The sequence below is a fragment of the Rhinatrema bivittatum genome, chromosome 5, assembly GCF_901001135.1.
Source record: "Rhinatrema bivittatum chromosome 5, aRhiBiv1.1, whole genome shotgun sequence".
NCBI lineage: Eukaryota > Metazoa > Chordata > Amphibia > Gymnophiona > Rhinatrematidae > Rhinatrema > Rhinatrema bivittatum.
In genome coordinates this window covers 223,551,806-223,576,851 of record NC_042619.1, presented here as the reverse complement: position 1 = coordinate 223,576,851, position 25,046 = coordinate 223,551,806, and the positions used below count along the sequence as shown (strand labels likewise).

At 43.1% G+C, this 25,046-nt stretch overlaps 1 protein-coding gene across 6 annotated transcripts in view; it reads right to left on the bottom strand.

Annotated features, from left to right (window-relative positions):
• Nucleotides 1-14,146: 14,146 nt before the first annotated feature.
• The window catches only part of PPEF1 (protein phosphatase with EF-hand domain 1), a 106,260-nt gene continuing 95,360 nt past the window's right edge, over nt 14,147-25,046 (bottom strand). For all 6 annotated transcript variants that reach the window (XM_029603345.1, XM_029603344.1, XM_029603342.1 and 3 more), the window contains exons 16-17: nt 20,597-20,681; nt 14,147-16,518 (exon numbers count right to left, since the gene is read on the bottom strand). In XM_029603345.1, coding sequence (XP_029459205.1) covers nt 16,325-16,518; nt 20,597-20,681 — 279 coding nt within the window. In that variant the 3' untranslated portion in view covers nt 14,147-16,324. The remainder of the gene's footprint in view (nt 16,519-20,596; nt 20,682-25,046) is intronic.

Genomic DNA, 25,046 nt, shown 5'->3' with positions numbered 1-25,046 from the left:
ATGCTAAAAACAGTTTTATGTAGATAATTTGCTTTATACTTAAATAAAATTGTTAATGTGTTTTGCCTAAGGAGATATTAATATTTTGAAAATGCTACTAATCCCTTATATGGTAACCCTGCAAAATCATAACATGATCTATTGCAATCCATTTTATCAAATACATTTTTAGCAATTCATTCTCTTTAAGAGAAAATGACGTGTAAGAGCGGAGGTAATTGTAGAAGTGTTATGCTGGGAAAGGATAAACAGGCAGATGGATTTTATTGAAATACTGTACCCTGCTTCACAGATATCATAGTTGAGTTCCAAGGGTAGGAATATAAACACATCTTTGTACAATAAAACATTTTATTTTATAGCGGACATTTATTTATTTATTAACTTTTGTTATACCGACATTCATGGGAACATCATGCTGGTTTACAGAATAAAACTGAAAGGAGGAAAATACAAAAAAGCGGGGGGGCGGGGGAGGGGAGCAGCAAGGAAAATAGAGTGTCAAGTGCAGCGAGGGGAAAAAAACAGGACAGAGGGAAATAATAGGAATGGTACCAGATGGAGAGCAAGGTACAGGGAAGGAGGAGCAACCAAAAAGATAATATCTATGTATAACATTGCAAACATGTGCGTACATTCAGCAAGGCACAGAAATCAACCATTGCAGATTATGCAATGGTTGATTGCACTGACTCCTAACTAAACGCCCCTCCAAGTTTATGCATTATTTATGCCTCCCTTCTTTATATTATTGCATTATCTAATTTATTCAGTTATGCTGTCCTATATCTCCGGCTATCCTAGCCCTCCAAGTTATACCTCCTTGTTATATGTATCTTTCGCCTCTTGTTATATGGTTGATTAAGTTTTTTACCCCTTGTTACATGTAAACCGATCTGATATGAATTTTTTTCATGAAGGTCGGTATATAAAAATGTTAAATAAATAAATAAATAAATAAATAAATTATGAGTTCATAATGACAAAGGTATATACCATCTAGCTAGTAGAACAATAATTATGTTTAAACTGTCGATAGCACTAAGTAAAAGGTAAAATACAGTATTGCTATCAATAAAGGAGGAGGCTAAGGAGAAAGGGGAGGGGGGTATGTAAATTGAAGCAGGGGGCTGACAGGAGGGTTGCAAGTAAAAGAGGAAGGTGGAGGCTATGAGTGCTATAAGAAATAGGGCTCTTTCTCTAAAGGATTAAGATAAAAAGGGGCTCTTTCACTACGGGAGAGAAGTGAAAGGAAAGACTATGTGGGATCTGAATCAGGGTAGGGCAGTTTGAAGAGCCATGTCTTGACCCCTTTTTTTAAATTTCCAGATGCAAGGTTCTAGTCGGAGCTCAAGTGGCAGAGTGTTCCAGGGGGTGGGGCCTGCCTCATTTTATGTAAATGTGTCCCAGAGTGCTTTACAATCCCTTATAGGGGTCTCTGTAGTAAAGGTTAGAGAGCACATTCAGAGCCTTTCAGTGTGTTAAAAATAGCATGCAGTATGGGGGGGGGGGGGGACAATTTTCAAAATGATTCATGTGGGTAAAAAGCATTTCCCCGCATTAATTGACTGTCCCAAACTTACCTTCCATCAATGTGCCTAAAAGTGCACACGAAAAACTTAACACCTGACTTGGATCAGGTATTACATTTTCTGCACACATACACACTGGGCCGGATTTTAAAAGGGTTACGCGCATAAGGTACGTGCGTAACCTTTTTAAAACTCCCCTGCGTGCGCCAAGCCTATTTTGCATAGGCTCAGCGGTGCGCGCAAGCCCCGGGACGCGCGTAAGTCCCGGGGCTTGCAAAAAGGGGCGGTCGGGGGCGTGGCTAGGGGCGTGGTGTCAGTTTGGGGGCATGTTCAGGGGCGTGTGGGCGGTCTGGGGGCATGGCCGAGTGTCCCGACACAGCGGCCTGTGTCGGGGCCTGCCGCGCCAGAAGACAGCCGGTGTGCGTAAGTTACTACTGCCCAGAGGCAGTAGTAACTTTTGGAATAAAGGTAAGGGGGGTTTAGATAGGGCCGGGAGGGTGGGTTAGGGAGGGGAAGGTGTGGGGGGGGGGGAGGGAACAGGCAGCGCGCGCAGGGCTCGGCGTCGCAAGTTGCACAAATGTGCACCCCCTTGCGTGCGCCGACCCCGGATTTTATAAGATACGCGCGGCTACGTGTTGGATTAAGTATGGAACTTATATGCTTGTCTGCTCCGGATGGAAGAGGACTGATAAGAAAAACAGCATAAACTGACTTGGATAAGAAGTAATGTCCTACAAGCAATTAAGATTCTATAGCTGGCAACTGTGATTGGGTGTGTGTGGGGAGGGCTGGTGAGAGGTGACAGATGGGCGAGAGACTGGTTGGGGGTGGTGACTGGTGAGAGGGTAAGTGACTGGGGTGACTGTATAAGGTGACAGAGAGACTGGGGGTGGTGACTGGTGAAAGAAAGGCAATCTGGTGCATTGGGGTGCCTGGTATGGGGTAGACTATGGGGTGACAAGAGAGACTGGTTGGGGTGGTGACTGGTGAGATGCAGTCTGGTGTGTAGGGGTGATTGATGAGAGGGGGAGTGACTGGGGTGACAGGTGGGAGAGAGACTGGTTAGTGTGGTGACTGGTGAGAGAAAGCCTGCTGAGTGTGGAGGTGACTGGTGAGAGGGTGAGTGAGGTGACTATAGGATGACAGGTGGGAAAGAGACTGGTTGGAGTGGTGACTGGTGAAAGAGAAAGTCTGTGTGGGGGGATGACTGGTGAGAGGGGAAATGACCGGAGTGACTGGGGCAATGTGGGAGAGAGAGGCCACCTGGTGTGTGTGGGGGGGGGGGGGGGGGAGGGTGTGACTGGGTAACACACACTGGGCTGCCTCTCTCTCGCCAGTCACCATCCCAACTAGTCTGTCTCCCACATGTTATCCCATACATTCACCCCAGTCACTTCCCCTCTCACCAGTCACAAACACACACCAGGGGAATTCAAAGTATGCATATCTCAAAATGCCAGGGCCCCTTTCCTAAAATACAAAGCTATTAGCAAATTCAAAATATGCATTTGTAGTACATGCTTTTGCGTTTGCTGACAAGAACTTGATGCTACTATTACATCACTTGTTTATTTACACTTGTTACCAGGCACTGACCATCCCCCCTACAAAAACCATCTTGAAATCTTGGCAGCACATCAAATAACTAAGGAGACAGCAGAACCATACCTCAAGCTAATGAACTGCTCCCCATTGGACACTTTTTAACTTATTGGTAATATTTTCAGTTAGTGTGTACTAACATCCAGTTAGTGCCATTAATGTGCACTAGCTGTGAAATAAACACCCCCGGACCATTTTAAAAACAAAATCAAACAGATAACGACCCGAAACAAAACAAAACAAAAAAAATCAATGCACACCTTTATTCAGCAGCGTTGCCGCACCACTAAATATCCAGCACTAGTTAGCCAGATAACTTTATCCAGGTAACTAACAGAGCCACATAGCAGCCGAATATGGACCGCCATATTACTATGTTATATGAGATATTTCTGTACTTTGTCTAGCCTAAAAATTCAAATTTTATAATAGATTTGGTCTAGTGGTAGATGTACTTGATAAAAATAACACATTTTTCACAAGGTAAAGCTTTGAGAGTTTATGCTGGTTCATTTACTCAACAGTCAAAGGGCATGCTATCATAGCATAGACATGGAGGTTTATAAAGAATAAACATTCAAAGAGTAGCTGTGAAAGCAGACCTGCCCTAACTTGTGTCTGCTTCCGCCTATTTTGAAGCTATTCCCTGTTATCTCTCTGATCGGCTTGGCTCTAAATGGTTGACACATCTTCCTGGTGGGTGGTTTAAGAAAAGTCACATTTGTAGGCTTCTCTGATGTTGATAACAAATACGGGAACAACCATCCTTCAAATAGGTGCATTCATCCAACATCTTTAGCGCAAAGATAATGGAAATGTTTGAAAAAATGCATTTGCATGCGTGAGCCCCAGATACAAAATGCATTATTTAAGCCCTGCATCAGCCTGAGCTGTGTCTACAATTTTAAATGGAAAGCAAATGGATGGGCATAATTGTTTCTGCTTACTGTTCTTGTGGATAAGTCTCATAACAGTCTTGTGAGTTAAAGAAAGTTTAGAATTTTGGCCCACTTAGAAATAAATAATCAAATAGTTAATCTACACTTGGACAAACATTCCCCCAGCTGAAGAGCATGCCCCATTTATTTTGTTACTGTTGGCTGTATTCTTTCCCTCCCCATCTCCCCTCCTTGTTTTGAGGCAGTTTGAGGGAATTCAAAGCTTTTCGTAGACTATAAATGGTTTCTAGCACACTTCTGCTTCAATAATTGTATGCATTTAGGGAGCATTCACCATCCTCCCCCCCCCCCCTCACCCACACACCATTCACTGGCTGGGACATGGGGGAGGGGAGGAGTGAGGATCAGGCAGCTCCCCCTATCTGTGAAGCCAGCCTCTCGGTATCAGTACTAGTAATGCAGGGAGGGAGCTGTCTCACCCTTCACCATCCTCCCCCCACCTCACCCACACACCATTCACTGGCTGGGACATGGGGGAGGGGAGGAGTGAGGGTCAGGCAGCTCCCCCCTGTCTGTGAAGCCAGCCTCTCACTAGTAATGCAGGGAGGGAGCTGTCTCACCCTTCACCATCCTCCCCCCCCTCACCCACACACCATTCACTGGCTGGGACATGGGGGAGGGGAGGGGAGGAGTGAGGGTCAGGCAGCTCCCACCTGTCTGTGAAGCCAGCCTCTCACTAGTAATGCAGGGAGGGAGCTGTCTCACCCTTCACCATATCCCCCCCCCCCCCACTGGTGACACTGACAATCTCTGTGTTAAACTTTTTTTTCACTAAACTAGCATAAAATAAAATGAAGTACTTTGTGTGTTAAACTTTTAATTTCCCCTAATGTAACTTCATTTAATATTATTTTAATATTATGTTATGCTACTTTACCGAAAAAAAGTGCATTAACTAACTATTTAACTTAACCAAATAAGTAACTAGTAAAGTAATACTGTAGAAAAACTAAAACAAAACCTTATATATATATACTTACAGTGGTAGAATGTTATGAGCTGTTCACTTCACTTGAGTAATGATGATTGTCTGATCAGTTGAGTCTGCTGCACTGTGTGTCACTGTCTCAATCTCTCCTCTGAGTCTCTAGCTAATTTATTAGTGCGTGTATTTGAAGCAAAATGGCCTCTGGTGACACCACAGAGCATATCCACATTAGTGCGCACTAACTAGAGGTAGCGCGCACTAAGTATGCCATAGTGTGCACTGACGCATGTTAGTGCGCACTAGGCTGGATGAGTTAAAGTAATGGTTCTACATTCCCATTGGCTGTCTTCAAGGTGAAGCAAACCAGTGGGAACCCAGAACCATACCTCTAGCTAACGAACTCCTTATAAATTGATACGTTTTAACTTTTAAGTTGCAGTTTTTGTTAGTGCGCACTAACACCCCGCTAGTGCACACTAACGCCCTGCTAGTGCGCAGTATGCCCGTTAGTGCGCACTAACTCCGTTCGTCAAAAAAAAAAAAAAACAACACGTGAGAAAACTAAATTTTTAAACGAAGCAGCCAACCGAAGCCCGACCCGATACCTAAAAATGATGCACATCTCTATTACTCATTCACTCCGCATTCAAAAAAAAAATGTGCATCTCAGACGCACATTTATTGCTCAGCTATTAACGCCTGCCTGGAGCAGGCGTTAATAGCTGAGCGCACTGAAAAAAAGTACAGAAAAGCAGAAAAAACTGCTTTTTTGTACTTTTTAAAAGTAAAAAAAAAAAGAAAAAATATCTACCAGCCGCTTTGAAGACCAACACCGATATATGCGCGGCATCGATTTTCATAACCGGCAGACCGCCGGTAACCACGGGGTCGTGTTAGGAAGGAGGTGCTAAGGTCGCGCTAGCGATCCTAGTGCCTGTTTGCTAGCGCAACCCCCTAATTTGTGTATTGCATGGCGCCCCCCTTGCGGGCTCTATGCGTGCATTAAGAAAGCGGGCGCTGAAAAGTCAGCGCCTGCTTTCTGCAAATAATATTGCATCGGCCCCAGAGTTAGTTCAATAAAAAGGTATTATTGTCTTACATACATTTTTTCCTTTCTTTGTTCTTATTTGTTAACCTTTATTTCTGTGCGTTCATGTGGACTAACGTGGCAGTCACGCTTACTTTGCCCTAACCTATGACAGACAGAAGAATCAGTAAGAATTCTATCAATTCATTCATATCAACAGGAGCTGTGCTTGTACTTCTGCCAAATCATGCCCAGCATGATACATTTGTCTCAACCGGAGCCCTGACTGTAATTCTGCCACTTCATGCTTAGAAAAATACATTTGTAGCAACAGAAGTTGTGACTGTGAAGGAGGGAGTGGGAGGCAATCATTTTATGAAAATATATAGTTCTGTATGTAGGACCTATTGAGCTGTCACTGCTGATTTATTCTCTTAATTGAATTTCTTGTTATAAACCACACGAATCTGTTATTGCCACATGTATGTGATTGTCACAACAACCAACTTCATTTTAGTTAAACTTCTGATCTAAAAAAGAATAGAGTGCCCCTCCTGATGGTTGGATAGAGAAAGAAATTAAAGTAAGTTAAAAACTAGGTTGCAGTATATATGATTAAAAGCAAACATGAGAAAACATGGAGAAAAAGGGCAACATCTGGAGAGCTATGTATACTAATGCCCACAGTATGGGAAATAAAGTCCTAGCTCTAGAGATAGTTATGGAAGAAGCTGATTGGCTGTCGTGGATTCATGGTACATGGACAACAATGACTGAGATAGAGTTGTATCAGACTACAATCTATTCAGGAAGGACTGGGTAGAAAGAATAAAAGAATAAAGAATAAAATTAAAATAACAGAATTGCAGGATGTATGAGGTAAGGAGTTGGCACTGAAGGTTAATCTGGAAAGAGGGAATGGAACATCTGTATTTTATTATTGTGTTATTGTCTTGTTATGGTGTTTTATGTTGAATTTTTATGTGAATTGTGAATGCTAATTTCGTCATCTGTTTTGAACAATTTTTTGGAGATAACAGAATATAAAAAGACATAACTAAATAAATGAAATAAATTTTGGTGTAATATACCAACCTTCATCTCGGGCAGAAGAAAGGAATAGAGATTTAATGAAGGATGTTCACAGAATTGCTATGAAAGAGGAGGTGCTATTGCTTGGTGATTTCAATCTAGCAGATATTGATTGGGACATCCCTGCTGTGGGGTTTCTTAGGAGCAGGGAGATCTTGGATTGTCTGCAGGTATAATTGTTCCATCAACTGGTAACGGGGAGGAGGCAATACTGGACCTGGTGCTTACCAGTGAAGAGAGTATTTCTGATTTTATTGTAGACGATTCTCTGGGATCCAGTGTGATTCACTATTAGAGCACAGTGATGGCTCATTCAAAGGAGAGGGTCCTTGACTTCAGGGAAACTAACTTTGTTAATATGTGGGGATGCCATGATAGATTTGTTTTACCAGTTCCATGCATCTTTTAATACTCTATTGTATTTTTTTCTTTTATATAGTTCTATTTTATGTTTGCTCCTTTATTGTACTTATCAATAAAATGTTCTTAAAATTGAAAAAATGGGAACATTTGGACTATAATTTCTTTAAACAGTACTGTGTCTGTGTTATCTTTTTCAGTAGCTACCAACAAGCTACGTGCTGACCTTGTACATAATAATGGAGTCTAACTTGTACGTTCTCCAATAACCTCCTTCTCCATCTTAACTAAGTTCTGTTAATACCAGGGGGGAAAAGGTGGGGCTGTGAAGCAAGAACTGTTTATCAGTCAACACAAAACACAAAACTGCATGCAATAACTGGAACTCATTATAGCTATATGACAGTATTTCTCTCTCATATGGGACAAAATTAACCCTTTGCATGATACATCTGCAAGACCATCCCGTACACACTAATACACCCCCCTTTCTTGCAATAAAGCCTTTAGCAACTACGATTCGTGCAGCTCCTGACTCTAGTGGCATTTGACCTGCAGGTAGAGACCAAAATATCTCGCCAACCCATCCCTTTCAGGTCTTGTCCTTATGGATATTATTCGGAAGTATAGCTCATATTCTGGCTACTCAATAAACTATTCTAAATCTGAGATTTTCCAGCTTGACCCTGGGTCAGCAGGCCCGGACAGTCTGGCTGGGTTTAAGCAGGTGCAAGATGGGTTCATGTATCTCGGGATCTGTTTTATGAGAAGTTATAAAGACCTCTTTAAAATGAACTTCAGTCCTGTCCTTGAGAAACTTAGAAAAGATTTACTGGGACAGGCAAAAACGCTGTTTCTTGGACTGGCAGAATTAGTCTGCTGAAAATGAACATACCGCTGAGACTGCTCTATTCGTTTCAGCATTTACCCTGTACCATTCCAGCCAGTGTTTTCTGTGAGCTTCATAGAGTGCACTGGCTCGGTTTGTCTGGAGCAGCAGACCGGTCAAAATCAAGCTCAGCACATTATGGCTCTCTCGTGGTCACTGTGTGTGGGGGGGAGCTGCAATTACCCAATATTGGGCTGGAAGAGCAGTTCTCTTGAAGAGCTGTTTAGTTGATGATACCAAAGCCGCATGGCTGGCCACGGAAAGGGCACAGGCTGGAGATGTGGAGCTCGCTTCTTTGCTGTTTCTACCTCCCTCCTCTCCTCCTGTTAACTCGGGAGCTAGGAGAAGTCCGGTTATTGCGCACACCCTGTGCATATGGAGAGAAATCCGCAGGTTTCATAATCTTCCAGGTGAGATGATTTCTCCTATATCCCCATATACAAAAATTCCAGTATCTTGCACTTTTTCACCTGACAAACCTCGCTATTAACTGGACAAACCAATGGACTAATTGGGAAAACTGTGAATGCACCTTGTGCGAGCATATTTTAAATTCGCTGACATCCATGCGTAAAAGCTGACAAGGTCCTATGGAAGACACGCGCGTGCTGGCTGTGCTTGAGTAATCTCGTAACATTAGGAGCATACTTATGTGCGATTGGTGCATTTTGAAACAAACGCACACAACCGCGCACACGATTAAAAATCCCAGCGTATCCTCATGCGCCAATATGTGCGTGTATGGGTGCACGCACGCTCATTTTAAAATCAACCTCATAGCTCGTCTTTGTGATAAGAAAAAGTTTAAAAACAGCATTTAAAAAATGGGGGAGAACCTCACGGCGTCATTAACAGGGTGGGGAAATCTAGGGGAAGTAGAAGGGCAGTGGGGCAAAACTGAAAGGAGATATCATAAGGGCAACTAACCTTTTCGGCAGTCACTACCATAAGCAAATTGTTGGTCTTTATCCGCCGTTGTTACTGTTTTATACGTTAAATGTTACAGGTGAGAGGCTGCTGTGGTTTTCTAAAGAAGTAGCTGAGAACAGGTAGCATTCATAAACTGCAAGAGATCCGAGAAAGAAGAAGACAGGCGACAATATCTGGAAACGCCACTCAAGTAAAGTATAAAACTAGTCCAAGAAAAAGGTATCGCTTGATAATGATATTGTTTGTTTCTTTGTTTTAAGTAACTTTTGTTGTCGTGCATTTAAACGGTGCTGGCCGGGGGAGCCGGGGAGGTGGCGCTGAGACTGAGGGAGGGTTGTTTTTTTTCTGTGTTTGGCAGTGCATTCACTCGAGGGGTTGGTAACTAACAGCTAATCAAAGAGCATGCTGTTGAAAAATAGCACACACTCAAAAACTAAACAACACAAAAACTAAAACACAGAAAAAAACAAACAAACAAACTCCTCCTCCCCCCCAATACAAAAAGTTGAAGCAGAGCAGAATCTCATGTCTGGCACAGCCCTAACATCCGGCATGACTGATGGGGACTTCTCAGAAGTTTGGTTTTATAAAATGCCCACATCTGAACAAATGAGTTTCTTAAGGATGCACAATTGCAAGAATGAAGTCACTGAGTAACAGATAGCTTAGAACTAATTCAAACTATTCAAGAAGTGTCAGATACTACTAACGTCAGTAAATCCCCAGGATTAGACGGAGTGCCAGCAAAGTTCTATAAAATGTTTAAAAGCATAATTGTAAACACCTTCCAGCTGCTTGGAGGTCTCCTGATACCTTCCAGCACTGCTACATGGGGAGAGATTGCCAGAATGGATGATGACAGCTGGAATTGCTGGGTTGCCTAATCCTGGAAAGGATATTAGAGATTTGTACATAGGCTTATTCTACCGTAAAACTCTGATGGTAAAGATATTTGCAAAGCTTTTAGTGGTTAGGATGAATAACATTTTACCGACCTGGATACATAAGGATCAGATGAGTTTTGTACCAGGAAGGCAGGCGCAGGATAATGCATGGGAAGTTCTGAATGTAAGATGCAAATCCCAGGCGGATAAAATATCAATAGAAGAAGGGAAAGATTTTGATAGCTAGAGTGAGCAATAATGGTGGCTGCTGAGAAGACTTTCACTTCACTGGAGGCGCCCTGTCTCCTTTCTTATTCATTATAACAATCACATTAGGGAAAATCACATATTGGATGAGTGAAATTTGAGCAAGATGAAGTTAAAATGGCGATGTTTGCTGATGACATCCTGGCCCCTCATGCAGTATATCTTTTCCTGAGTGCCAGGATACAAAATAAATGATTCTATTTCCTTACCTGACGAGGAAGTGAGGTCATTACACTTCCAGTTTAGGTGGAAGGCATGTGCTGGGAGATTTCTCCCACTGGTTCCAGGCTGTGGAAAGCAGCAGCTGGGAGAGCTCCTTTACTGGTTGAATGTGTCCTTAATCGCGTCAACCAAAATAATTTGCCTGCTTTGCAAAATTCAAACCTATGAAGTGCTATCAACTTCTAAATTTGCCAAAACAAATTTTTGCATCCATAATATTGCTATCCTTCAATTATTAACTATGCTGCAAGGGAGATTTCTTTTTTTACATTTTAATTCATTTTACTTATTAAATTTCTGTTGTGTTTTTAACATACTGTATATATTTTTCTGTTATTAATAGAACAATGTATTTCTACGCCTTGCAACAACAGCTGTTTGTTATAGTACCTACAGGGTGTCTGGAGTGCTGGAAGAAATAATTTGCGCAGTTTTGCATGCCAAACCCTTATAACTTCAAAGTACAATATCTTTGTCATGTGATCCTGATTGCATATCCACCATCTACTAGAACTTTGGGGTATATTCGGGATCGGTGGGGCAAGTAGACACCCTGACGGGAGGAAAGTTAGTCTTTGACAGCTCTTAAGCTGTTTGGAGGTCTGATACCTTCCAGCCTGCCACTCAGCCTGGGATTCAAAAATTAATTCCTTCACTCAACATGAGTAGTGCACCCTGGAGCATAGTGCAAGCCACACAGAGAAGCAAAGGACAGTGTACAGTCCAAAAAGTTACAGTCACTGCAAATCTTCACCCACTGGGCTTTTCTTCCTCTAATACCCACTTTTAGGAGACTAGGACCCTCTCTGGTCTTTCCACTTGGGTTCTGTTGTGCAGATTGCTGTAGTCCAGTCGCAGAACTGGAAACAATCTCCTGAGCCAACGAGTTTATGCTGACTCCTTCCAAGCAGCAGCTCTAAAAGTAGACCTCCCAGTGTGGCAGTCCTTCCTCTGACTCTAGCCGGAAATCCACAAGGCAAACCTTCAGTGAAATGCAAGGGGTATGGGAGTAACTCCCCTTTCCCTGCTCTTCACCTCTTTTGGTTCTCTCAAACTCAGGATCCTCCCTGAACCCCAACAAATCTCCCTCCTCGTGAAAGGCCCTGATGGCTCTGACCTGGAGTCTCAGCCACCCGCCCGGAATGGAAGACTGGATAAGAGAACCTGAGCCAAATCCACTCCTTACAGGACCCCTCCCACTAGGGAGTGCCGGGGAACACTACAGCCTCCTACCCTCTGACCTCCCACAGTCAGTGTGCAAAGACTGGGATGTCTTTAGTAAGGGACCCGTTAGTGACACCCATTACACGCAGAGTTGTATATATCTTTTTTTCTCAGGATGGCAGGGAGAACATTTTTTTTTTTTTTTTTTACATTCTGTTGTCACCTTTCTTAACTTGCATTCCTGCCCATTAGAACATGGAAAATGTGGACTGACAGAATGCAACAAGCAGTAATTAATTAGAGGGTTGTGCTTCTGTTCATTCTTCTCAGCACACAGCCATGAAATCCTGCATCCAAGCAGGAGAGAGATTCTTCCCACCCGGGTGCTGGTTGCAGATGGGAGCACCTCTTTTGTGGTTAGGCCATTGTGCTCTGATTCAGGACGAGTGCTAGGGTGTTGAAATCATGACTCCTCTCTGCCACTGACGCTCCGGGTCTACTAAAAGCCGTTACAATCTGCCAAGAATCCGGTTTTCTCTGGAACCAATGAAACTCCTAAAAGTCTGCACATTCTTGTTGACAACTCAAAGACCCAGTAGGAAGGGGAGCTGCAGAATGTTTTGACTCAGTTGCTTCCTTTCAGCCTGGGAGCTTAAAGGGAAACAGTGAAGTGAAGTGTTGTAGGTCTATTAATTTAAGTTTAGATGGAGGCCATACAGGACTGCCAACTGACTCCATGTCAGAGGTAGTAACAGGCTCGTGCAGGTAGGTTAGGCCCCACTGCACGCAGGCATGGTCTTGCAGTTCTCAGTTTCTTAGGGAACTACAAATCTAGGCATGCAGTGGGGTAAAACGTGAAGTGGATCAGTATGTTCCTTCTGGCATGGAGCCTGTTAGCATCCCTAAGAACATGTAATGTGAAATGCAAGGCATAAGGAGACAGATGACATCATGATACAGTGGATTTATAGTTCATACATTTCAAAACTTCACATTTTACCATTCCTGACAGTATCCCCTGAAATTTTAGCTGGAGTGTTTTTGATACCCTTAGAAAGCAAAAGTAGACAACCATAAAGGATCACGTTAGTCTCTTCTGTGTACTAAAACAGACCAGTTTGACGCTTTTTCAACTGTCTAGTCTCCAATCTCTTATTAAATAACTTTTATTTTTTGGTTGTCAGGCTATTGTAGTATAACCCCTCTGTCAGAGATAGTTCCTGCTGGAAACGTGTACTCTTCGTACATCATACAATTGTGTATTGTATTCTTTGTAATCTGCATTTGTTGCTAGCATTGATGGGATTAATGACACTGATAGATTGTATTCCTGTGAAAAACTGAGGTACCAGTAGGCGTTCTCTGTGGTTTGATCCTAGATAGGCTCTCTACATTCTTCTAACTGGAGAGAGGGCCTAGTGAGAGTTTCTGCTGCTGCAGTACCCCCTTTTTGCTTAATTTGTTTTTTTTGGAGAATGTCAATTTAATAGGCTGGGATATAGTACCCCAGAGCTGGGAGGCTGATCCCTCTGGGGGTCTGTTGGAAATCTTTTCCCCAGGATCTACCTGGGCTATGTCAGAAGTCTGGCCTCAGGACTTCACTTTGTTGTGCTATGGAATTGTTTGCCCTTGTTGGGGATGCTATAGAGGACACAAGACTCAGGATCCCTGCTGAGTGAGGTTGTATTATCGTTGATAAGAGTAGATTTTGCATTTAACTTTTTGTCTGCTTTAATCTTCCTAGAGGTAACTCCTGGCTTGAGATGACAATCTTGTGGGGTTTTTTTGTGCCGTCTTCAAAAGATGGACTCTATACCTGCAAATACATGTAGGGTCTGTACGTCAGCGTCTCCAGCTCGGAGAATGAATTTGGGTTCATTGGGCCTACAGTCACTCATACATTAGCTTTCCAGTAATTCAGTTTCTGTGATCTTTTAATTGAGTCTGTCACTTCTGCTTGAGTTTTTACATAGCTATGGACAAATGCCAATAAACTATTTTTCTACAATTTAATTTTCTGTCTTTGATTGGATCGATTTTTCTATACACTGTCCTGTTCTACATGTTTAAGCACATTTCTAGGGAACTTAAAGGTATCTTGAAACTATTTCACCATCTGATTGTCCCTTTGTAGAACAACTTTGGAGACTCGTGGATCCAGCCCATAACCCATACTGGGAGAGCAGACACACAATACTGACTTTTCAACATTTAGGATAAAGACATAGAAATATCTTCTTTCATTCTTCAGTGAAAAAAAAGTATCTCACGCACAATATGTTCTTTTTGATATAAATGTATTGATTTTAATAAATATACAAAAAGATAAGTTCATAAGCAGCATTTCAATATAACTTCTGGGAAGAGACAATGCAAGAATTCTCAACAGCCCTGCCACGCACACAGCTCATGCTTTATCGTTTGAGCAGGCAGTTGTACCTTTACAGCTATGTAAGTCCAAATGAATCAATACATACTTCCTCAGGACTCAGGCCATACTCTTCAATCCAGAGATACACAGTTGGATTGCGTCACAGCCGGTAAAGCTTTTCAGTGGTGATACATCTCTAATATTTGTGTTCTGTTCAGCACAGGTGAGTGAACGTGAATGCTTACACATAACAAGACATCCTTCTCCTGACCCAGAAGTGCAGCATTCTCAGCATTTCTGCCCTGCATTCTCCACACTGATTTCATGTGCTGGACTCTCAAGAACCTGAACTATTAATGCAACCCTCAGCAACTCCTCCTCACTATTCTGATGAGGTCTCTCCACACCTTCCCACGTGCACCACAGAGTTCTGACGCTTCCAGGCACCAAACATTTCTTCCAGTTGATGCCAATCCTCTCACGACTTGGTTTAGTTTTATTTTATTATAATTCTTAGCTTACCTCTATTTCACGTAACATATCAAAGCGGTACCACCTGAAGTGTTAATTTCCTCTCTGCCCCACCACCCATGCATGGTATGTTTGCTTCCTTCCTTGAACCTTGATGTTGCATCTGTAGAAGGGACCCAAGTGGTCTTGAAAACTCACGTCCAACAACAGCTCTGGATAATTCTCATGTGGGTCCAATATAGGGTACCGCAGCTTCTGGAGAAGCACTGATATGGCTTAACAATAAGTTAATGTCTTCTGAGAGGTACCACTCACTATTCTGGCAAGTCACATATTTCACATTTGGGTTGACAGAATCATGGTATGGCAATGAACAGGAAGTCCTTTTGCAAGACGCATTAATCTGCAGCTGATGCCTCAGCCTCTCATGTTTGCACTGTTAGAATGAATTATGCTATTTCATTCTCCAGTTGAACGCCTTAGTGATGGTCATTTTCCATTTCTAGCATGGAGGAAGAGTCTGCTAGAAAAATCTTAGCACTTCAAAAAAACCTATGAGGGCAACAGGGGACGATATAGTGAGAACAGTAGAAACAGTTTTCCATGGACTGAATCAGCAACTCAGGGCCACGCAGCCTACTCAGAAACAGAGGCCTGAGTTATGACAGACTCTGTCAGTCCTGAATAGGCCTCATCATCCATCTTTGGACCCATAGGTAAGAGAATCATGGAAGACTACGAGGAATGGCTGTCGCTGCTGTTGACCTGTGCATAGCTAAGCAAAAGTGATTGATGCAGAAATCCAGTGGATATGAAAAAAAAATTCATAGCAAGTTATTAGCCAGTTAGAAAGAAAAAGAAAATCCTGTAGACCTGTCACAGTTTACTTATCACTTATTTTCAATGTAGCACTAACCTCAATTCCAAAAGGTTAGCAAACACGGTTTCTTATTCCTTTCACCACCACTGGAATATAACAATGCTTCAGTTCCTGCCAAAACAGGAGTCCTGCTAATTAATGCTACTGGCAGATGTATGTGACTTCAAATTACATATTCATGCCATTATCATCTGTGCAGAATGGATTATGCAGCATGCACATCAAAGCATACAATGTTCCTTTTGCTAGTTATCTGACTATTTTTTTTCAGACTCCATGCAGGAATATAAAAGGCATAGGGGAAGTTATAAATAACAACCTATAGGGCAGGATTTCAAAAAAGATCTTTAATAACCAGAACTGGAAGCTAAGATGCAATCTATATATATATATATCTATATATATAATCTTTGTAATACAATGCTTTACAATGGGTCAGCATGTGATCCACGTAACAGCACTCAGATATGTTTTAATTTTTTTCTCTTCTTTTACTCCAACCACTGTTTTCCAACAACAAGCTCTTGATCTCAATCAATGAGCAACTCGGAAGCAGAATGTTCCAGGATCTTCTTCTACTGTAGCTGCTTATCAAGTTGATTGAAGGTCTCCTTGCAGAGACTGGCCATTCTGCCTCTGCAGTCCACACAGCCTTTCCAGGGGCTTCTCTTACCTTGCCGTTGAATTTAGGAGGAAGCCAGCGAGATCCTATTGACCTTTACTTCTTGGAACCAAGTTCATGTTCTTCAATGACTTTCCTTGCTTTCAAACTTCTGAACGACACGGAAGGCCTCCAAAAACTCATTGAAGTCAATACTGCCATCTTTGTTGGTGTCAATAGCACGGGCCAGATCATCAATTGTTGCATCGTCTATGTCGATGTGAAGATGAGAGCTGAACAGCTTCCAAGTCTGGCGGAACTCCTCAATGGAGATTAGCCCTAAAGCAACATCAATAATATTGCAATTTAGTAGCAGAGTTCTTATAAAGCCACCAAAACAGTCTATATCTTCAATCATAAAATGAGTCATTATGTACTGGTGCACAATGCATGCACTTATAATCCATGAGAAAAATACAGCAAAAAAGCATAAACAGAACGGCAGAAGACAAAAGAAATGAATCAATGTAACACGAAGGAATGTGCTGTCATTTTTAAAGGACTGGGAAATCACAACAACATTTGTTGTTTTGGATTGTGTCATTTCTCATCCAAAGCAACACTCAAAAAAAAAGTTTTGTTTTTGCATTTTAATGCACACTAAAACATCTAAACGCATGCTAAAATGCTGAAATGGAATGAAAAAAAAAATAGTAAAACGAAAAACTAGCAAAACCTTTTTTGCATGCACATCCCTAGACACGAGGCAGAACAAATTCCAGCCACAGCACTCTCACATCTGGAAACTTCCAATAAATATGTCTAGTCATAGTGTGTGTGTACTGTTCTGGGAGACTGCACCTTCAAAAGGATATAAACGGGATGGATCGGTCCAGAGAACACCTACTAAAGTGGTCACAATAAAACATACGGAGACAGACTTAAAGATCTAAACATGTATACTGTGGAGGAAAAGCAAGACTGGAGAGGTACAATAAAGACATTTAAATATCGCAAAGGAATAAATGCGCAGGAAGTATTTAAAGAGACTCTGGAATGAGCGGTCATTGGATGAGGGTGAAAGGAGGTAGACTCAGGTGCAATATTAGGAAAGATTTCTTTACAGAGAGGGTGGTAGATGCATGGATCAGCCTCCCAGTGGAGGTGGTGGAGACAAGGACAGTATCTGAATTCAGGAAAGCATGAGATAAATACAGGGGATCTCTGAGGGAGAGGAAGGGACTCTAAAGCTGAGCGGGAGATCTGGATGGGCCATAGGGTCTTTATCTCCCATCATGTTCCGTGCTTCTGTTTCTATAGCACAGAGAGAACCTGAGAACTGCTGCATCCAAAGAACATTTCAGAGGTGCAAAAAACCCCTGTGGCTGTGAGTCAACTGAGAGGCTCGGATGCCTTACCACAATTTTCTTGTATTTAACATTTATTTTTGAACTTTTGAAATGTGCAAAATGAAATAGGAGAAGTTCATGTCTGGGTGCGAGATGCTCAGTCATCGACATAACTGTTCTTGTTCCAGACTCACTCTTTGCGCCCTCACGGTATCCTCGCGGCACCTCGGTTTTGGGGTTGTCTACCATTGAGGGCTCAATTGTCAAAACTATGTGGGTAACTGCAAAGCCTGTGGGTACCTTCACGTGTGAAACTTTCCATCATTCCTCAAGAGGAGAGTACACATGCACTTTCCCTTTGAAAACTGCCTTGGGGGAAAAAAATACCCACCGAGATCTGTATCGGCTTTTTCTGTGGGTGTCTTTATCCTGAAAAGCAACACATGTAGTTTTGATAATTATCAAGCCACGTGCGTTGCTGTCTCCTGCCAACCTCACCCCTCCTCCAAGCCCGCTTGCTTTTCCTGTGGGTAAAATATGCGTACTATTGATCTTCACATAACAGCTGGGCAGTGGTCGGACAGCATATTGACTTGTGCAGTCATTTTCATGGGTAAAGGGGTTTTGGAAATGGCCATCTTAAATTTCTTTTCATTGTCTTAGATTTAGGAGTAACTACCGCCTGATACCATTAATGACTCTGAAATCTTTATGCTTTCTTATATAAATTTCACAGGTCTTCCTAGTTAATCTTCCATTAAAGGTCTGTTTAATCTAGCCAGTTGTAAAGTACTATGCTTTTAAATATGCAATATATAAGTACACAATACAAATAAAAACGTATCTCACCCCAAGGCATAAACCATATGCCAGTGGGCCGGCCTGCTGTGCACTGCCATGTGGAGGGCTAGGGTTCACTCTCTGGCTTGGCTAGGGCTAGAAATGTTGCTGAGGCAGCATTCACAGCCACCGGGGAAAGAACAGGAAGCCCCAGACCCAGAGGCTGGATTTATGGCCCATGATTGCAGGGTACTGAGAGCAGCCCAGGTGCTCAGCCCCCCCCCCCCCCCCCCCCCCCCCAGCCAAGGACCGTCGCTGCAGTGACCAGACTGAATTAAGTTGGAAGGGGGATATAAAACAGAGGAAAAATTCCAACATAGTTCAAACTGAAGTTCGTAGGACCAGATCCTGGCCCTGGTTCCAACTGAGCTTCTTGTTTTTGTGTTTCTCAGTTTGTGCTTGGCAATAAAGATATTAAAAAAAAAAAAAAGCATTGGGAATGATGCAATAAGAGGTGGCACCTTAGGGTATGCAAGGTTCATCCCCAGTTCATCACTAGTTTACATCAAGGGGTTAATCCTCACAGGTGTTCAGTATGTCCGAGGGATAGAACTGCCGCACATTTCAATGTGCAGTAAAGATGCTGTTTCCAGACACAGCGCCTGTCCTCGGCTAACTCATATTGTCAGGTAGCCTGAGTACCAGGGTGTATCAAAGCCTCCTGGGACTCTGCAGTTTTAGCTCATAGGTTCTCCTGTTTAATTGTCCACATATCTTCAATTTCTCAAAGTTAACCCACAGCAACCTCGAAATTCACACACCATTTCCTGCTAATGCATTTGGAACTGACCCTGCTCTTCTGGGGTGGGGAGAAAGAAACTGTGCTGGGACAGAAAATGAAACGGGGGACTGATGGAACTGTGCCTGTGCCTACGGAGGGGCTGTACCCTCAGGTGAGCTCAAGGGCGGAGTGAGGGAGAGAGGTTATTATTAAATGTGTTCACCTTTTATTCCAACAACAGGATGAAAAGTGAACAGGAGGATACAAGGAAGTAAAAGAATCAAGACTCAGATACTCAGAACTAAATATGAAACAACACATATCTCAAAAAGTAAGAGAAGGATACGCCAAACTTATGACTCTTAGAAGACTAAAACCACTACTAACGCCTACCAACCTCCGCTCAGTATTACAAGCCTTAATTTTTTCCAGCACTGACTACTGTAATGCCCTCCTACTGGGCCTACCATACACCACAATAAGAACACTACAGATACTACAAAACACAGCTGCAAGAATTTTAACTGGTAAAAGTAAAAAAGACCACATCACCGAAACTTTAATAGAACTACACTGGTTACCCACTGAACAAAGAATACAATACAAGACTTTATGCACCATACATAAATTAATACACGACGAAAAAGCAAAGTGACTGAACACAGCCCTCCGCTTACATACCCACCACAGAAATCTGAGATCAGCAAACAAAGCACTGCTAACTATTCCCTCAGTCAAGATGGCCAGATTAACACAAGTAAGGGATAGGGCCCTATCCCTAGCAGGACCCCCAATATGGAACAATATGCCTTTAGAAATCAGATTGGAAAGAGACATCAAAACATTCAGAAAAAGTTTAAAAACATGGCTATTTAAGCAAGCAGACCACAAAGAGCATGGAGAGTAGAACCCAGGGAAATGTTGGTAGCGGTCAAGCAAACGCCCACACACACACCTTTTTTTCTCAATGTGTATGTTTCTCATTTTTATATTCTAATTCCTTTCCTTTTTATTTTTTAAACAACAAAGAACTAGAATTAAGTAGTACTTTATCTTATAGCTGAGACAGAGAAAACTGGACATGACTTATAACACCCACCAAATAATATTTATTATGAAACTATGTTACAGTATTTTGATGGCACCTGTTTAATTGTTAGAATTCTAGACACTTTATACAACATACAGTTATGTGCCCTATTGTGAACCGTTGTGATGGCACCCGCTTAACGACGGTATAGACAAGATTTTAAATAAATAAATAAATAATTGTGGAGATCAGAGCGAGAGCCACTGGATATTTCACATCCTCAGGCGCATTCTTTTTCAAAATTCCTCTTAAAATCATCACATTTCAGACCAGCGAATTCTACTAAAATGCAAATCTTTGGAGTGGCTGAGGAAACAGTGCAGCAAATAACTTGAAAACCTTTATGCTAATCACAAAAACAGCAAACAAACTGTGCAAGAAGAGGGAGGGAGGGCTGTAACCCTGAAATTACTCTACCTGAGTGGTCCTTGTCAATTATGTTAAATATTATCTTAAGGTCAGTTTTATATCTGTACACGGTTTCCGCCAAGCTTGGCCGAACCTACAATTATATATAAAAAAATATTGATTAGAGAATTAAGAGACAGTCTCAGTGAAAAGCATTTACTAAAACATTTCTTGACCACTGTTCTTTGGGAGCAGATAATTAGCTTTCAAATATTAACCATCAGACTGTGAGCCACATGAAACTGGTTGCAAGTATACGGAGGTAGAAGCACCAAAGGGGGAATTATTACAGTGCAGAGGGTTGGGCAGTTTGACCTCAGCAGTTTCCCTGCCCATTCACTTTTGTGGGAGAGGTACAGAGATATTTGCTCCAAGGACTTAGTTACAGAAGAATGGGAGCTGATTGTATGGAAGATGACTGAAGGAAACTCAATTTGTGTTTGAAACAGGAAAACGTGAGCGTAAGATTTTATACTGTAGCAATGGTACGATACCCTAGTAAGGCTGCACATCTAACATGTTGGAGTGGGTTCCTTTATTCAGATGTGGTGGACATGTCCAGGGATAAAAACATTTCTGGCACAAAATCCTTTCTTTGAGTCAAAAGATTTCCAGATGTAAACTCTTTGGAGCCTCTTTACTCTTTCATTTTTTTTTTCCGGCAGAGCTATCATCTCACGGTTGTGGAGCTTGTGCTCTTTTTCTCTTGGAAAACATTCTTTTCCCACGCCGGGTCCCTTTCCATTCCTCCCGGTTTTAGTTAGCAAGCGGCGCAGTAAGATTTTTGCCTTCTGTGAGGTCAATTCCCGGTAGCGGCGTCCCTCGGTGCTCACCGGTCATTGACCGCTCGCCAGCCATTTTTTTGGCATGGCATCGTCTGGTTTTCATCGGTGCCCCCAGTGCCCTCGGACGATGTCCCTTATGCATATGCACGAGGTTTGCCTGGGGGCATCGCACTGGGACCAACATTAATCTGGGTAATAAAGGTCATTGGCCGCCATCCCTACTGGCCCCTAACCACCCATACAAGGCTAGGGGAGAGTGCTGTGGGTCCTCGGGCACTGCCCCTCCTGCGTGAATGGTCAGTCCACCCCTGGAGGTGGTGGTCCCTCCTTAGTTACCCGCCTATGAATATCAGCTAAGCTACATAGGGCGCAACATTGGAAGCCCCAGCTTAAACTGCCAATCAATGATTGGTTTCAATTAGTGGGGAAGGTGTTCAGCATGCAACTAATTACTTTTTATGCACGAGACAAGCCCCAGAACATTCCTAAGATGTGGTCTCCATTTCTGAAAGCTTCAGGGGAGCACAAATTATTCTCCTAGATGTGCACTGACTGGTAGCCATTTTTTTCCCAGCCTTAAATTGCATTGAGATTTCCAAGAGAGTCTATAAATAACTCTTTCTGTAATTAGATAGGAAGAAAAGCAAACATACAGAGTCTGAAGAGAGGATAAATGGATGTCTTTACTCTTCTTACTGTAGGAGGTCCTCTACATCTGACTGACTGCTCTTTCATGGAAATATTGCTGAATGTTTTCTCAAACAATGTTTTATGCTTTTATGTATTTACCCTGTCATGTAACTTTGTATATGGTTTAATTAAAATAATTTACAGTGAAAAAAAAAAAAAGAAAATACAAGGCTATTCATCATCATCGGATGCCTTCTTCTTTGACAGAGATGAAGGTTGATTTATTACATCTGGTGCATCGGTTCTCTCTGACTCTCTCTTTCTTCTTGTTGCACTCATGTTTCCAGATCTTGCCCCAGACTGCTCTCTGCTTTCCTCTGCCAGGCCCCTCCATACTAAATTAGTGGGTGTGCGACCAGAATCCAGGTGCATGATCAGCAAACCTCGGTTTCCTATTGGGTTTCTTTCACCTTCCAATGGGGACGTCATCATCTGGAGCTATTTCTGCACTGGAGCACATGATAAATCCCTCCCTAAGAGTCAGTTTTGGATACCTGTTCTCAAGTATATTTTATTATTGTATTCCTCCTGTCCTTGCTTCCCACACAGATCTCACTTGTGCCCACTTCTGAGTTACAGTCACTGGAAAGCGGCTGAAAGATCAGTCACATTAATGATGTCACTAGGTGGGGAAAAATAACTGGACACATTTGTTCCTAAACCGTAAGCTCAGTCTAACCAGGTAACAGAGCTGTGAAAGAATAAGAAGCTGTGTGGTGCCAAAAATATAGCAAGCAGTCGACCAAAGCCATCCATAAAACTGACTGGGCCACCAGTTTCGTTCAGGAGATGGCCAGTAGCAATTTGTCCATTTCAGATAAGGGGTGTATATAAATTGCCATATGGAACCAGACACCCTCGTTCCCTTTCCCCCTGTGCTTCACCCCATCTCTCAGAGTTGTACCACACCTTTTGTGGTTGTAACTGCTACTCTATGCAGGTTACCCCCAGTGTTTTCTCCTAGATCCAGTGGGTTCATGGCACTGCTATTTAGGGCTGTGACGGCTGCTCCGTGCAGGTTACCCCCAGTGCTTTCTCCTAGATCCAGTGGGTTCATAGCACTGCTGTTTAGGGTTGTGACCGCCACTCCGTGCAGGTTACCCCCAGTGCTTTCTCCTAGATCCAGTGGGTTCATAGCACTGCTGTTTAAGGCTGTGACGGCAGCTCCGTGCAGGTTACCCCCAGTGCTTTCTCCTAGATCCAGTGGGATCATAGTACTGCTGTTGAGGGCTGTGACCGCTGCCCCGTGCAGGTTACCCCCAGTGCTTTCTCCTAGATCCAGTGGGATCATAGCACTGCTGTTCAAGCCTGTGACCGCCGCTCCGTGCAGGTTACCCCCAGTGCTTTCTCCTAGATCCAGTGGGATCATAGCACTGCTGTTCAAGGCTGTGACCGCCGCTCTGTGCAGGTTACACCCAGACTTCGTTACCTTCCAGCTGCTACGAGGGATCCTCTGTGTTAGGTCCATGCTTGTTGAAATTCTGTTACCACCATATTTGCATCCAGCACTTCCTTGAAGGTCTCAGTTCAGATCTCGGTGGAAAGTTGGCAACTGAGAGCTGAACCGAGACCATCAACTGCTTGGATGGCTTTCAGATGATACTGGCTTTTGCCACTGCTGGATCTGAATTGATGTTCTAAAGATGAAAGGCTCTGTAACTCTGTGCCAATCCCCTGAGTCATCCACAATGACGAATTTTTGGGGGAGGAAGGTTGGGGGTTGAGAGTTCCAATATGCCAAATACATTATTTATTTAAAAACAGTGTTTCTAAAATAAGTAAAGAAAATGTAAAATGTATGTGATCAATTAAGGATTGCGATATATTTGTTTTTGCAGTTAATATTGTTCGCAAATGATAAGACTTGAGAAACTCTTCGGGAGTATATAAATATGGCACTTGATGTAAAAATAAACATTTTTTGTTGTTGTTGTTGAGGACAGGATTAGTACCAGTGAGTCCAGGATCTATCCTGAGGATCTGGATAGTGTGGCCTGTTCAGAATTATTCAGCCACCCAGGGATTAGGGCAGTGCCTGAGCAAGGGCTGGTTTCAGGCTCCAGTGTTGCAGCGTGGCTCCCTCTCTTCCCCCCAGCTTGGCGCCCAGGGCAGTTGCCCACCCCTTGCAGCAGTCCTGCCTGGGATGCCCGAAGGATGTCAGAAATCCTTCTGAATCCGTCTAATCTCCTGGCCACCCAGCGATGGAAACAACTTGTAAACCCACCTTTTTTTTGTGGTTGCCGTTTCATGTCTACCCACGGAATTAGCGGAAAACTAAATTGCTACTGGGCCATACCAGTCTTTATTTACTCTGTCACCATGAGGCTACCATAAAAACAGTCATTACAGGGCTGGCCTGGTGGTGCAGGTGGCAAGCGTGGTGCGGCGCCATGCGCATAGCCCCTGGTTTAATTCCCAAGTTGGATTTTCCACTCCCCCGGGACGGCTGGGGATGCTGCAGAGGAGAGAAAGGAATTGTGGTCATTCCTCAAGGGTGGCGGCCGGATCCAGGGCCCCTTGTCCAGGACAGTTAGTAGAAATAACCAGACCAGACATGCTGGGGGGGGGGGGGGCGAGGGATGTAAAACGGAAAAAAAAAATCCCAAGGTTGACCAGAAGGAAGGCTCCCAGCCCCTGGCTCCGACTGAGCTAGGAACAGGAAGAAACTGCCCTATTAATACAGAAAAACGCCATCAGAGTCTGAGTAAGAGTGGAATCTGATATCTCTTCTCATTCCCTCACTGACCTTTCCCCTGAGACTGCCAACAAGGTGCCAGTTAGGGCCAACCGCGCTGGTGCTCTGTGATCCGGGCGCCCGTCCACTCGGAACCGAACTGAGGAGACTGCAGATGACGACGACACCCAGCCGTCAACATCGGCTCAATGCCAGTGGCCTGATTCCCCGGTGCCAGTCCCCTCAGCTTCTAAACTCCCTATCCCCCACCCCACCCTGAATATCCGTAGCAAATTTTGTTTTCAGAAGG